This window comes from Ranitomeya variabilis, chromosome 3, assembly GCF_051348905.1.
Source record: "Ranitomeya variabilis isolate aRanVar5 chromosome 3, aRanVar5.hap1, whole genome shotgun sequence".
In the NCBI taxonomy this organism is placed as follows: Eukaryota; Metazoa; Chordata; class Amphibia; order Anura; family Dendrobatidae; genus Ranitomeya; species Ranitomeya variabilis.
The window spans coordinates 642,846,174-642,862,620 of record NC_135234.1 but is presented as its reverse complement, the minus strand read 5'-3'; the positions used below and the strand labels follow the sequence as shown (position 1 = coordinate 642,862,620).

General features: G+C 46.3%; 1 protein-coding gene across 2 annotated transcripts in view; it reads left to right on the top strand.

Moving 5' to 3' along the window:
- Nucleotides 1-16,447, top strand: part of LOC143816817 (retinol dehydrogenase 7-like) — a 104,386-nt gene that overhangs the window by 40,446 nt on the left and 47,493 nt on the right. For both annotated transcript variants that reach the window (XM_077297679.1, XM_077297678.1), the window contains exon 2: nt 760-1,084. In XM_077297679.1, coding sequence (XP_077153794.1) covers nt 772-1,084 — 313 coding nt within the window. In that variant the 5' untranslated portion in view covers nt 760-771. The remainder of the gene's footprint in view (nt 1-759; nt 1,085-16,447) is intronic.

Genomic DNA, 16,447 nt, shown 5'->3' with positions numbered 1-16,447 from the left:
GCAATATACTATGTGGGCTGTGCAATATACTACGTGAGCTGTGCAATGTACTACATGGGCTGTGCAATATACTACGTGGGCTGTTATATACTACGTGGGCTGTTATATAATATGAGGCCTGTGTTATACACTACGTGGGCTGTGTTATACACTACATGGCCTGTGTTATACACTATGTGGCCTGTGATAATACACTACGTGGGCTGTGTTATATACTGCATGTGTGGGCTTTTATATACTACGTGAGCTGTGTTATATGCTACGTGGGCTGTTATAAACTACGTGGCTGTGTTATATGCTATGTAGGCTGTTATACACTCCGTGGGCTGTGTTATATACTACGTGGCTGTGTTATATACTCCGTGGGCTGTGCTATATACTCCGTGGGCTGTGCTATATACTACGTGGCTGTGCTATATACTATGTGGCTGTGCTATATACTATGTGGCTGTGCACTATACTACGTGGCTGTGCAATATACTACGTGGCTGTGCTATTTACTACGTGGGCTGTTATATACTACATGGCCGGCCGCGAACAATCAGCGTCAGGCACAGTCTGGCCGCGAATTGGCGCGGGATTTGAACCATGCTTCGCTAATTGGTCACGGCCGGCCGAATCCTGTGTATTCAATGTATTATTCTAAAATCTTCATAAATAAACTACATACATATTCTAGAATACCCGATGCGTTAGAATCGGGCTACCATCTAATATACAAATACCATTCTGTTTTAATCCCGTTTTGTATCGCCATAGGACCTTGTCACCATGTGGCTCCTTCTGTTGGCGCTCCTGAGCCTGATCCTCCTATACAGACGATACAGATATAGTTTGATCCTGGAGAATCTCACAGACAAATATGTTTTCATCACGGGATGTGATTCTGGATTTGGAAATCTGCTAGCAAAACAGCTGGATAAGCGTGGGATGAAGGTTTTGGCTGCTTGCCTGACTCATAAGGGGGCAGAGGAACTAAAGAAGGAGACATCATCCAGATTGCAGACAATACTTTTAGATGTCGCCGACAGCCAGAGTGTCAGCGCTGCAGCAGAGTGGGTCAGTGGTATTGTCCGAGATAAAGGTGGGTCACAAGAATAGACAGACAGCAACTTTTTACATTTCACAAGAAAATACTAATTTATTTTAATGTAAACATCCATCACAATTGTTTTGTTATTAAAACATGAACCATTGATTGCATGGGCAGTTTTATTAAATTGCAGTTATTCTATAACTTAGTGTATTGTACACCTAGCCATCTCCTGGCAGGACTTCTATAGCAGTACAAACCTTGCTGACATAGGGGACCTAGCAACCTGCCATGAGCTTGGCAAGGTTGAGTCTCCGTGACCTTCCCCCTTTTCCCTTGAATAAACACGCCACACCAGTACTTATGGATAATAACGGCCACAGCAGCCAATTTATTATTATTATTAATAATAATAATAATAATAATAATACTAATTAAAGACACTTGGTGGGGCCCTCGAAGCTAACCCAATCCTGGTCTGGTGATTCAACCGTCGGCATTGCCTCTTCCCTCCCAGCCTTACTTCCAGCCGCGTTTTCCTCCAGGCTCGGAAGCACCATGAATTGAGGGAAGAGGTTGCCTCCACACCGTTAAACCTGTACCCGACTTCCATTGTCGGGTACCCACCCATCGGTACCGCGCACCCGACCTCCAACATCGGGTGGCCCTCCGGGTCCCATGATAATGTGACCCTGACTTGCCTCGTCGGGTATCACCCTAGTCTCACCAGACCACCAACAACCCGTAACCATCCACTGTAGGGGGGCCCGCAATGCAAGAACACCCCCCATACCAAACTTTTGTGCCTGCTTCGAGGACCCACTAGCGCCACACCGAGAGCACTTGACCCCCCTTCAAGTGCTCGAGACCCCACCAACCAGCCCTGCTGTGGCCCTCTGTATCCCCTCTCACAAGCCGTCAATCCACAAATCCATCCCTATAGTGTTCAAATGCACTCTATCTCCTAACCAGCAATCTCTTTCCGTAGAATCTAAGCCTGCGTGACATATCGCCAGCCCCCCATTCCGCAACAAGAACTTAGATACTTCTTTATTAACTTTGCCCAGGCCTTTTTAATTCTTCCCACTGACCGTGCCTCTTGCCATTTCCTTCTAGGTACCATGTCAGACCACACTAGCCTCATACTTGGATACGCTAATTCCAGCTGCCGTACATCCCTTCTGATGTTGGAACTCAGTCGTTTTTCCAAGCTGGGTCCCAGGTCATTACCCCCTGCATGTAATACTAATATATCTGTGGTCCCCTAAATGTACACCGCCCGAGGCACTCGTGTAGTACCCGGCCCCATGTTAAACCCCTGTACCCCAGCCACCTAATCACCACCCTTTCTCTTGCAAAACCTAACTGTCTCCCGTCCATCCGTCTGTCAGCCCACTGTGCTCCTCAGCAAACGTATGAATGTCCTAAAATCCAGATAACGATCGGAACCTGTCCTGTAACAAACCACAAAGTAATTAGTGTGGCGCACCATATCCAGGACAGATTGCTGCCTCATAACCTGAGGTCGTACGTAAGACCCGTCCCGTTGAGACTTCCACCGGCCAATTCACTTTATTGTTCCCGAGCTCAGTCCACCCACTGCGGCCTCCGTTGCCGCCCCCAATCCAAAAAGGAATGCCCCGTGTATTTGCCAGGATCCGCGCCTGTCCTTACCAAGCATTTCCAGAATACTTTAATAAATTGCTGCTTGGACAAGAAGGACCCATCCTCGTGACATAGCAGCGGTCCATCCCGTTGAGGCTTGGCGGCCAAGAATATCATAAAACATTTCCAAGGACACATGATAGAACTGCTGACCTTTTCCAATAGCACCCTTTTCCTTTTTTGATCTTCTGATCTATAAGTCTAATAATTTCTGCATAGCCATGATGTCTTTAGCTAAATTGCCCCCACCTTTTCGCTCCGCCTGGTGCTTCCAATTCCTCTATCCTCATTGCTCCGACAAATGCCAATGAGAATGCCAGGCTAAACAGGCCCACCACAAAACGTGACATGCACACCGATTCTAAATGTAATCCTAGGTTCTCCAATAAACCAAATGGCACAGGCCGCCTGTTATCCTTCCTGCCTTTTTCCTTTCCGGACACCCTTAATGGCCTGTCTTACTAAACAATTCTTTTTCAAGTCCGCTCTGTTCCCCAGTTTGAACATGAACACTAACCCTGAAATTGATTTTTCTACGCTGTAGACCACTTACCAACCGTGGCCTGCCTAATTCCCATCAATAAAAAATCCCTATCTGTTCTTCCTCTGTCAAGTCCTCCCTCCCTTGTCCCAACCAGTATTCCCCCAGCTGCCACGTGCTACTTGCTAAGGATGACTTGATCAGTGGCTTGGCAGCCCTGATGCCACCCTCCAGAGTCCGGGAGGGCAGGGTAGGCCCTCTTCTTCTGCTTCCGGGGCCCAATGTCTGAAACCGCTCCCATCTTAGCTGCTTCCCCTGGCTGGAGGGCACTGGGAATAGGCCTATTGTCCTTTGTGTTAATGCACTTGATCACTTTTTTCTTTAGTCACTCCCCCGGACTGAAGGTCCCCGATTAGGTATACTGCTCTTCAGTTTATTGCACTGGATTACTGCTTGTGCAGAAGACAACCTTAAAGAAACAAGAGTTGGTCAGTATAACAGTCAATATCTGTGCATAACATCAGACTATACCCATTAGTCACCTGCGTCCTGTGTTGACTAATTCCTCACCCACTATATTACTTAAATTACGGTAATTCATATATATTACGGTAATTCATATAGGATAAAGGCACCGCTTATGACTCTTGCCTGTCCTAGCAATTGAAGCAATTGACTAATTTCTCAGGATGTTAAATAAAAACTTTAGAAAATATTAGAAAACTCTTGAGTGCCAAGTTCTTTTACGAATTTGATTGAGGGTCGGATACCCTACTTGAGCACCAACGCCTTTTTTCAGAGTGCCGTGTATATATTCTATATTCTGCCTGTCCTAAGTTATGGCCGACACTGTTGTGTTTTTCTCTGCTAGCCCTTAGTAATAGCCAGCACTGTTATGTCCATGGTTCTGCCTGCCCTCAGTAATGCTGGCATGTGTGTTTATGGCTCTGCCTCTTGGTTACAGCGTAGGCTATACCCATTAAACACGAGCCTTTTTTTTTTTTTTTTTTAAACAAGTACACACCCATCCTATTCTTTATATTATGTGATTACATTTAGGGTAAGTCTCAAGGTAAACTCTTCCCCACAACCTATGCGCCATCCTGGACAATGTATATAAGCAAATGGTGGGTATATAGCATGACTACTAACCCACTGTAATGACAATGCAGCACCACTAAGGGAAGCCCTCAAGCTGGGCACAATATAAAAAAAAACCCTAAATGCCGCTATATATGCAGGAGACAGCCCTATACAGGCATATAATGACCCAAGAGGTGTATAGCCATATATACTGGGCTTCCGGAGTATAGATGTATAATGTATATCCCCGGGAAGCACTATACTTTCAGGGTCCGATTATACCTACAGTATAGAGGAAGTGCCATATAAACTATTTAGATTGTGCGCCCCAATGGGGATAGCAATGACAATGTGTGCAAACTGCAAAGCGCGACACAAAAACAAAGACCCTTTTTATTATTAAGGACAGGGTCCTCTCCCCTCTGTACCAATCTGCCATTGTAAATTTGATTACTGTAAACGATATTTATAACCCTGTATGTAACGCCTTTCTCATGTACAGCACCATGGAATTAATGGTGCTATATAGACCAATAATAATAATATATGCCGGGGTACAGCCATATATATATATATATATATACTGAGGTGCAGCTATTCTCAGGGGTACAACATATATAGGTGAAGCGAATATATTCCCAGCAGAACTGGCATGGATAGATAGCCTCCACATACACCATACGTTAAGCATATAGCACAGGGCCGGCTTCCCCCTTCCCTTGGGAGTGTGTGTGCAATTCCCCTCAGGGCCTCACCCCTCCCCCAGCATACAGCCTGGTGTAATGGGGATCATAAAACTGGAAGTACAGGTTGGGACACATGGTAATAGCGTCTCTTCAGCAATGGTGTTAAGATGGTTGTAGTATATACATGGCTATATGCCATACACTATACTGAATTATCTGATATATCAGCAATGAATCATGCAAAATATCTGTAGATCCGCCACACGTACTATACAAAAGCATATATACACTCACTGGCCACTTTATTAGGTACACCTGTCCAACTTCTTGTTAACACTTAATTTCTAATCAGCCAATCACATGGCGGCAACTCAGTGCATTTAGGCATGTAGACATGGTCAAGACAATCTCCTGCAGTTCAAACCGAGCATCAGTATGGGGAAGAAAGGTGATTTGAGTGCCTTTGAACGTGGCATGGTTGTTGGTGCCAGAAGGGCTGGTCTGAGTATTTCAGAAACTGCTGATCTACTGGGATTTTCACGCACAACCATCTCTAAGGTTTACAGAGAATGGTCCGAAAAAGAAAAAAAATCCAGTGAGCGGCAGTTCTGTGGGCGGAAATGCCTTGTTGATGCCAGAGGTCAGAGGAGAATGGGCAGACTGGTTCGAGCTGATAGAAAGGCAACAGTGACTCAAATCGCCACCCGTTACAACCAAGGTAGGCCTAAGAGCATCTCTGAACGCACAGTGCGTCGAACTTTGAGGCAGATGGGCTACAGCAGCAGAAGACCACACCGGGTACCACTCCTTTCAGCTAAGAACAGGAAACTGAGGCTACAATTTGTACAAGCTCATCGAAATTGGACAGTAGAAGATTGGAAAAACGTTGCTTGGTCTGATGAGTCTCGATTTTTGCTGCGACATTCGGATGGTAGGGTCAGATTTTGGCGTAAACAACATGAAAGCATGGATCCATCCTGCCTTGTATGGAGCATCTTTGGAATGTGCAGCCGACAAATCTGCGGCAACTGTGTGATGCCATCATGTCAATATGGACCAAAATCTCTGAGGAATGCTTCCAGCACCTTGTTGAATCTATGCCACGAAGAATTGAGGCAGTTCTGAAGGCAAAAGGGGGTCCAACCCGTTACTAGCATGGTGTACCTAATAAAGTGGCCGGTGAGTGTATATATACATATACTGTACATACACACACATAAACACACATATATATATATATAAATATATATACAGACATATACATATACACATACATCCCGTGTCCCACAATAGGCCGTGTATGATCCAGAAATATCTGGATAATGTAATATCGATATATCCGCCATGAATCCTACAGCAGTATGTATATACCATCATGTATTATACCCAGTGTCTATGATATATAATAATAATAATAATAATAATAATAATATATGAAGATATTAATAGAGAGTGATATTGATGTAACCCCTTTGCACCATGAAATGAATGGCGGTATATAAATAATATAATAATATCGAAATATATAATCCAGAACCCATATATCGGATAGTTTGCCTAGTAGCACTTGTGATACCTCTGCTATCACCCTTAATAGTAAAAGTATTCATACAAGCGCCATGCACTGTAATGTTGTATCAATATATACCCCTGGACTCAATTGCAGTATATACATACATGCCATGCATTATATTGAAGAATCCCATATATTCACCATGCACTCATTTGCAATGCGTATACCTCATCGCAATACACCAACTTGCTACAGTATCTATAAATACCCCCAGTCCCATATATAAACCCTATTGCAGTATGTATATATATATATCTGCTACCTATGAATAAACGGGGCAGTAATCCATGGCATAACAGCCATGCAGTGCATAATATAACAGCATTGTCTATATATATTACTATATATGTACCCGTGTCTGCAGCCATGCCTCAGGGACGCATGAGGCAGGTGACATATAGAGATCCCTGAGGACACAGATCTCCCAGGATATAGTGATCCTATATATCTATATATATAATTGTCTAAGGGTTTTTCCGTCTGTCTGTCTGTCTGTCCTGGAAATCCCGCTTTTCTGATTGGTCGAGGCCGCCAGGCCTCGACCAATCAGCGATGGGCACAGTATTGACGTAGATGTCATAATGGTTGCCATGGCGACGATGATGTCATAAAGGTTGCCTCGACCAATCAGCGACGGGCACAGTCTGCCGCGAATTCTGGAATCATCATTGTCCATATACTACGGGGACATGCATATTCTAGAATACCCGATGCGTTAGAATCGGGCCACAGTCTAGTATATATATATATATATATATATATATATATATATATATATATATATACCCGCATCCCCCATACTTATATCCCCCATATTATACTCCCTGAAGCAGCAGACATTCTTCCTGTTTTCTTTGTTTGCTTGAAGGAATGTGAATGTGAAATGATGAGGGGAGTAGTTGTCTGAGGATTTCTGTAATGTCCTTCTACTTGTATCTCCAGGAGGTGAGGTATCTTGCTTGCTGTCTAGTGTCTTTCCAGAAGTCTTCTTGCTTGCTTCAGAGGCTTGTGTTAGCTTTGTTGTCCGGCTGTCCTGGGAGTGAAAGAGGGTTAAGGCTCATCCCTGCGTCCTTTTATCCCCCTTGACCCCTCTCCTTCTCCCCCATGCCTAGGTCACTTCCCCTATGTCATTTCCCCTTTGTCAATCCTTTACTTCCTCCCCCCCCTTCCTTGTCATTCTCCCTGCCTTTTTCCCAAAAACCCCAATCACCTGGTCACTGGCAACCTGCCCCGGTCATGCCCCCCTCCTTCCGACCCTCCGTGCCTCATCCGGGGGTTACTTTATTGGAACCCTGTGGCCATGTTAAGTGGATTTGGGTGTGTGGCTTTCTGTCTAACCAAGTAGATGCCTTGGTCACCTAATGGGTTACATTTAATGTGTGTGAGCTAACACTGATAGCTGTATCTGGTGGCAGCTGTACAGCACAGATGGCACCCATGTATGGAGCATGCTCATTTGGAGACTATAATGCATACATGCAGACACAGAATCTTAAAGGTATGTTTCCACGGTCAGAAACTGGCAGCGCTTTGGACTCAGCACATGTTCGCTCCGTCCGCTGATGGCTTTTGAACGCAGATAATTCCGCATGTGTTCACTGAAACATGCGTAATCACCGAGCCCAATACAATGGACAGGAGATTTATCATTTTTGGGGAAAAAGAAAAAGAAAAGGAAAATCCAGTCCTGTTGAGCCAGACTCCAAAGTTTTCTATTTTTCTTGATGTGAGGCCAGGACGAGGCCGGTGTCTGAGCCCCAGGTGGATGAGCATAGAGCAACTGGGTGAGCTGGAATCAAGTTTGTATATATGAATAGTTATCCTGATCAGTCAACCCTTTAGATAACAAGACACTCTTAATTGCTCACAATTTTACAATCCGACAATCCATAACTCCCAAGAACCACATGTTTGCAGTGAACGTAGCATTACATAAAGCAGTACTCTTTTTTCTTTTTTTTTTTTTTAAAGACATCTGTTACCAGGTAGCCTTTTGCTACTGGAGCGGCCCCCAGTCTCAGGGCAGCGGGGTACTCGGTACCGGGTCTCTCGGTTCTGAGGATGTCATGGTGGCCCGACCCGGTCCGTGGCCCTGCTAAGGGGCGCCCAATAAAAGGTGTAGGTGGTGTTGTAGGTTGCAGTAAATGACGAGGACACAGGGTTGCAGTCTCTTTACCTCTTTACTGAAGGCTTCGGCATCCGCAATCCAGAGCACTGCTAACAAGGCTGGCTGAGACCGGCCGGTCAGAAGGCACATCCAGAGTTCCCTTTACAGGTGGAAATCAGTGTCCTTCCTACTAGCGCCTGGGTGTTGTAATACTTCCCTGCTGAGCACCACGGGATAGTCCTCACAACTGTCATGTATGTTTCTGTTCTCTCTCTCCGTCCCCCAGATGGTATGGATAGGATGCACCCTGTTATGGACCTGGTGGTTAGGTGCACCAGGAATGACCTGATAGTTAAACACGGAATCGGGACGAGCTCTAGGGAAATGCGAACTCTGCTGACCGCAAACCCTACTCCTATCAACACAACTAGAAATAGCCGTGGAGCGTGCCTGACTCTGCCTAGACGCCTCTTCACAGCCTAAGAGCTAACTACCCCTAAAGAAAGGAAACAAAGCCTCACTTGCCTCAGAGAAATTTCCCCAAAGGTAAAAGCATCCCCCAACAAGTATTGACTGTGAGTTAAGAGGAAATCACAAACACAGGATGAAATAGGCTTTAGCAAAGAGAGGCCAGTCTAACTAACAGATTGAGGATAGAAAAGGGATCTTTGCGGTCAACACAACAAACTACAAAAACCACGCAGAGTGTGCAAAAAATACCCCCGCACCGACTCACGGTGCGGTGGTGCCACTCTGCACCCCCAGAGCTTCCAGCTAGCCAGGCAGTTTCAAGATAGCAAGCTGGACTAGAACTTAGCAAGAAAAACCATAAGTAACAAATGAACAAGCCGGAACTTAGCTTTTGCTGGAGAGACAGGTCCTCAGAAAGATCCAGGAGAGATCTGAACCAGTACTAGAACATTGACAGCTGGCATGGAGTAACGATCTGAGTGGAGTTAAATAGAGAATCGGCCTAGCCCCAAACGAGGGCAGCTGGGGAAGGAATCTCAGAACCAGCAGCTCCACTCACAGCCACCAGAGGGAGTCCAAGGACAGAACTCACCGAAGTACCATTCATGACCACAGGAGGGAGTTCGAGAATGGAATTCACAACAGTACCCCCCCCTTGAGGAGGGGTCACCGAACCCTCACCAGAGCCCCCAGGCCGATCAGGACGAGCCAAATGAAAGGCACGAACTAAATCGGCAGCATGGACATCAGAGGCAACAACCCAGGAATTATACTCCTGACCATAGCCCTTCCATTTGACCAAGTACTGAAGTTTTTGTCTCAAAATACGAGAATCCAAAATCTTCTCCACCACATACTCCAACTCCCCCTCGACCAACACCGGAGCAGGAGGATCAACGGAGGGAACCATAGGCGCCACATATCTCTGCAGCAACGACCTATGGAACACATTATGGATGGCAAAAGAAGCAGGAAGGGCCAAACGAAATGATACAGGATTAAGAATTTCAGAAATCTTATAAGGACCAATGAAACGAGGCTTAAACTTAGGAGAAGAAACCTTCATAGGAACATAACGAGATGATAACCAAACCAAATCCCCAACACGAAGTCGGGGACCAACACGGCGACGGCGGTTAGCGAAACGTTGAGCCTTCTCTTGGGACAAGGTCAAATTGTCCACCACATGAGTCCAAATTTGTTGCAACCTGTCCACCACAGAATCCACACCAGGACAGTCCGAAGGCTCAACCTGCCCTGAAGAAAAACGAGGATGAAAACCAGAATTACAAAAAAAAGGCGAAACCAAAGTAGCCGAACTGGCCCGATTATTAAGGGCGAACTCAGCCAATGGCAAGAAGGTCACCCAATCATCCTGATCCGCAGAAACAAAGCATCTCAGATAAGTTTCCAAAGTCTGATTGGTTCGTTTGGTTTGGCCATTTGTCTGAGGATGGAAAGCCGAAGAAAAAGACAAATCAATGCCCATCTTAGCACAAAAGGACCGCCAAAACCTTGATACAAACTGGGAACCTCTGTCAGACACGATGTTCTCCGGAATGCCATGCAAACGAACCACATGTTGGAAAAATAATGGAACCAAATCAGAGGAAGAAGGCAATTTAGGCAAGGGTACAAAATGGACCATTTTAGAGAAGCGATCACAAACCACCCAGATGACCGACATCCTTTGAGAAACAGGAAGATCTGAAATAAAATCCATGGAAACATGCGTCCAGGGCCTTTTCGGGACCGGCAAGGGCAAAAGTAACCCACTGGCACGAGAACAGCAGGGCTTAGCCCGAGCACAAGTCCCACAAGACTGCACAAAAGAACGCACATCCCGCGACAAGGAAGGCCACCAAAAGGACCTAGCCACCAAATCTCTGGTACCAAAAATTCCAGGATGACCAGCCAACACCGAACAATGAACCTCAGAGATAACTCTATTAGTCCATCTATCAGGGACAAACAGTTTCTCCGCTGGACAACGGTCAGGTCTATCAGCCTGGAACTCCTGCAGCACCCGCCGCAAATCAGGGGAGATGGCAGACGATGAAAAACATTATGAATAGAAAAAGATGCAGGGAGGTCCAAACGGAAGGACACAGGGTTAAGAATCTCCAATATCTTGTACGGGCCGATGAACCGAGGCTTAAACTTGGGAGAAGAAACCCTCATAGGGACAAAACGAGAAGACAACCACACCAAGTCCCCAACACAAAGCCGAGGACCAACCCGACGCCGGCGGTTGGCAAAAAGCTGAGTCTTCTCCTGGGACAACTTCAAATTGTCCACTACCTGCCCCCAAATCTGATGCAACCTCTCCACCACAGCATCCACTCCAGGACAATCCGAAGATTCCACCTGACCAGAAGAAAATCGAGGATGAAACCCCGAATTACAGAAAAAGGGAGACACCAAGGTGGCAGAGCTGGCCCGATTATTGAGGGCAAACTCCGCTAAAGGCAAAAAAGCAACCCAATCATCCTGATCTGCAGACACAAAACACCTCAAATATGTCTCCAAGGTCTGATTCGTCCGCTCGGTCTGGCCATTAGTCTGAGGATGGAAAGCAGACGAGAAAGACAAATCTATGCCCATCCTAGCACAGAATGCTCGCCAAAATCTAGACACGAATTGGGTACCTCTGTCAGAAACGATATTCTCCGGAATACCATGCAAACGGACCACATTTTGAAAAAACAGAGGAACCAACTCGGAAGAAGAAGGCAACTTAGGCAGGGGAACCAAATGGACCATCTTAGAGAAACGATCACACACCACCCAGATGACAGACATCTTCTGAGAAACAGGAAGATCCGAAATAAAATCCATCGAGATGTGCGTCCAGGGCCTCTTCGGAATAGGCAAGGGCAACAACAATCCACTAGCCCGAGAACAACAAGGCTTGGCCCGAGCACAAACGTCACAAGACTGCACGAAGCCTCGCACATCTCGAGACAGGGAAGGCCACCAGAAGGACCTTGCCACCAAATCCCTGGTACCAAAGATTCCAGGATGACCTGCCAACGCAGAAGAATGAACCTCAGAAATGACTTTACTGGTCCAATCATCAGGAACAAACAGTCTACCAGGTGGGCAACGATCAGGTCTATCCGCCTGAAACTCCTGCAAGGCCCGCCGCAGGTCTGGAGAAACGGCAGACAATATCACTCCATCCTTAAGGATACCTGTAGGTTCAGAATTACCAGGGGAGTCAGGCTCAAAACTCCTAGAAAGGGCATCCGCCTTAACATTCTTAGAACCCGGCAGGTAGGACACCACAAAATTAAACCGAGAGAAAAACAACGACCAGCGCGCCTGTCTAGGATTCAGGCGTCTGGCGGACTCAAGATAAATTAGATTTTTGTGGTCAGTCAATACCACCACCTGATGTCTAGCCCCCTCAAGCCAATGACGCCACTCCTCAAAAGCCCACTTCATGGCCAAAAGCTCCCGATTCCCAACATCATAATTCCGCTCGGCGGGCGAAAATTTACGCGAGAAAAAAGCACAAGGTCTCATCACGGAGCAATCGGAACTTCTCTGCGACAAAACCGCCCCAGCTCCGATTTCAGAAGCGTCGACCTCAACCTGAAAAGGAAGAGCAACATCAGGCTGACGCAACACAGGGGCGGAAGAAAAGCGGCGCTTAAGCTCCCGAAAGGCTTCCACAGCAGCAGGGGACCAATCAGCAACATCAGCACCCTTCTTAGTCAAATCAGTCAATGGTTTAACAACATCAGAAAAACCAGCAATAAATCGATGATAAAAGTTAGCAAAGCCCAAAAATTTCTGAAGACTCTTAAGAGAAGAGGGTTGCGTCCAATCACAAATAGCCTGAACCTTGACAGGATCCATCTCGATGGAAGAGGGGGAAAAAATATATCCCAAAAAGGAAATCTTTTGAACCCCAAAAACGCACTTAGAACCCTTCACACACAAGGAATTAGACCGCAAAACCTGAAAAACCCTCCTGACCTACTGGACATGAGAGTCCCAGTCATCCGAAAAAATCAAAATATCATCCAGATACACAATCATAAATTTATCCAGATAATCACGGAAAATGTCATGCATAAAGGACTGAAAGACTGAAGGGGCATTTGAAAGACCAAAAGGCATCACCAAATACTCAAAGTGGCCCTCGGGCGTATTAAATGCGGTTTTCCACTCATCCCCCTGCTTAATTCGCACCAAATTATACGCCCCACGGAGATCTATCTTAGAGAACCACTTGGCCCCCTTTATGCGAGCAAACAAATCAGTCAGCAGTGGCAACGGATATTGATATTTAACCGTGATTTTATTCAAAAGCCGATAATCAATGCACGGCCTCAAAGAGCCATCTTTCTTAGCCACAAAGAAAAAACCGGCTCCTAAGGGAGATGACGAAGGACGAATATGTCCCTTTTCCAAGGACTCCTTTATATATTCTCGCATAGCAGCATGTTCAGGTACAGACAAATTAAATAAACGACCCTTAGGGTATTTACTACCCGGAATCAAATCTATGGCACAATCGCACTCCCGGTGCGGAGGTAATGAACCAAGCTTAGGTTCTTCAAAAACGTCACGATATTCAGTCAAGAATTCAGGAATCTCAGAGGGCATAGATGATGAAATGGAAACCACAGGTACGTCCCCATGCGTCCCCTTACATCCCCAGCTTAACACAGACATAGCTTTCCAGTCAAGGACTGGGTTATGAGATTGCAGCCATGGTAATCCAAGCACCAACACATCATGTAGGTTATACAGCACAAGAAAGCGAATAATCTCCTGGTGATCCGGATTAATCCGCATAGTTACTTGTGTCCAGTATTGTGGTTTATTGCTAGCCAATGGGGTGGAGTCAATCCCCTTCAGGGGTATAGGAGTTTCAAGAGGCTCCAAATCATACCCACAGCGTTTGGCAAAGGACCAATCCATAAGACTCAAAGCGGCGCCAGAGTCGACATAGGCATCCGCGGTAATAGATGATAAAGAACAAATCAGGGTCACAGATAGAATAAACTTAGACTGTAAAGTGCCAATTGAAACAGACTTATCAAGCTTCTTAGTACGCTTAGAGCATGCTGATATAACATGAGTTGAATCACCGCAATAGAAGCACAACCCATTTTTTCGTCTAAAATTCTGCCGTTCACTTCTGGACAGAATTCTATCACATTGCATATTCTCTGGCGTCTTCTCAGTAGACACCGCCAAATGGTGCACAGGTTTGCGCTCCCGCAGACGCCTATCGATCTGGATAGCCATTGTCATGGACTCATTCAGACCCGCAGGCACAGGGAACCCCACCATAACATCCTTAATGGCATCAGAGAGACCCTCTCTGAAATTCGCCGCCAGGGCGCACTCATTCCACTGAGTAAGCACAGCCCATTTACGGAATTTCTGGCAGTATATTTCAGCTTCGTCTTGCCCCTGAGATAGGGACATCAAGGCCTTTTCCGCCTGAAGCTCTAACTGAGGTTCCTCATAAAGCAACCCCAAGGCCAGAAAAAACGCATCCACATTGAGCAACGCAGGATCCCCTGGAGCCAATGCAAAAGCCCAATCCTGAGGGTCGCCCCGGAGCAAGGAAATCACAATCCTGACCTGCTGAGCAGGATCTCCAGCAGAGCGAGATTTCAGGGACAAAAACAACTTGCAATTATTTTTGAAATTTTGAAAGCAAGATCTATTCCCCGAGAAAAATTCAGGCAAAGGAATTCTTGGTTCAGATATAGGAACATGAACAACAAAATCTTGTAAATTTTGAACTTTCGTGGTGAGATTATTCAAACCTGCAGCTAAACTCTGAATATCCATTTTAAACAGGTGAACACAGAGCCATTCCAGGATTAGAAGGAGAGAGAGAGAGAAAGGCTGCAATATAGGCAGACTTGCAAGAGATTCAATTACAAGCACACTCAGAACTGAAAAAAAAAAAAAATCTTCAGCAGACTTCTCTTTTCTCTCCTTTCTCTGTCAGTTAATTTAACCCTTTTGGGCCGGTCAAACTGTTATGGTTCTCAATGGCAAGAGAACATAGCCCAGCAAACATAAGAACTAGCTCTTGGAAGGATGGAAACTAAACTGACCATGAACTAAACCTGCCGCACAACTAACAGTAGCCGGGTAGCGTAGCCTGCGTTTTATCCCTAGACGCCCAGCGCCGGCCGGAGGACTAACTAATCCTGGCAGAGGAAAATATAGTCCTGGCTCACCTCTAGAGAAATTTCCCCGAAAGGCAGACAGAGGCCCCCACAAATATTGGCGGTGATTTTAGATGAAATGACAAACGTAGTATGAAAATAGGTTTAGCAAAATTGAGGTCCGCTTACTAGATAGCAGGAAGACAGAAAGGGCACTTTCATGGTCAGCTGAAAACCCTATCAAAATACCATCCTGAAATTACTTTAAGACTCTAGTATTAACTCATAACATCAGAGTGGCAATTTCAGATCACAAGAGCTTTCCAGACACAGAAACGAAACTACAGCTGTGAACTGGAACAAAATGCAAAAACAAACAAGGACAAAAGTCCAACTTAGCTGGGAGTTGTCTAGCAGCAGGAACATGCACAGAAAAGCTTCTGATTACAATGTTGACCGGCATGGAAGTGACAGAGGAGCAAGGCTAAATAGCGACTCCCACATACTGATGGAAACAGGTGAACAGAGAGGATGATGCACACCAGTTCAATTCCACCAGTGGCCACCGGGGGAGCCCAAAATCCAATTTCACAACACCTGCCCCAGTGTGTCCAGCATTCTGCCCCCAGTGCTCCAGCATTCTGCCCCAGTGGCTCCAGCATTCTACCCCCAGTGCTCCAGCATCCTGCCCGAGTGTCCAGCATTCTGCCCCCAGTGTCTCCAGCATTCTGCCCCAGTGTCTCCAGCATTCTGCCCCAGTGTGTCCAGCATTCTGCCCCAGTGTGTCCAGAATTCTGCACCCAGTGTGTCCAGCATTCTGCCCCAGTGTCTCCAGCATTCTGCCCCAGTGTGCACAGCATTCTGCCCCCAGTGCTCCAGCATTCTGCCCCAGTGTGTCCAGTATTCTGCCCCAGTGTCTCCAGCATTCTGCCCCAGTGTGTCCAGCATTCTGCCCCCAGTGCTCCAGCATTCTGCCCCAGTGTGTCCAGCATTCTGCTCCAGTGTGTCCAGCATTCTGCCCCTAGTGTGTCCAGCATTCTGCCCCAGTGTCTCCAGCATTCTACCCCCAATGTCTCCAGCATTTTGCCTCCAGTGTCCCAGTGTGTCCAGCATTCTGCCTCAGTGTGTCCAGCATTCTGCCCCCAGTGTGTCCAGCATTCTGCCCCCAGGGTCTCCGACATTCTGCCCCCAGTGCTCCAGCA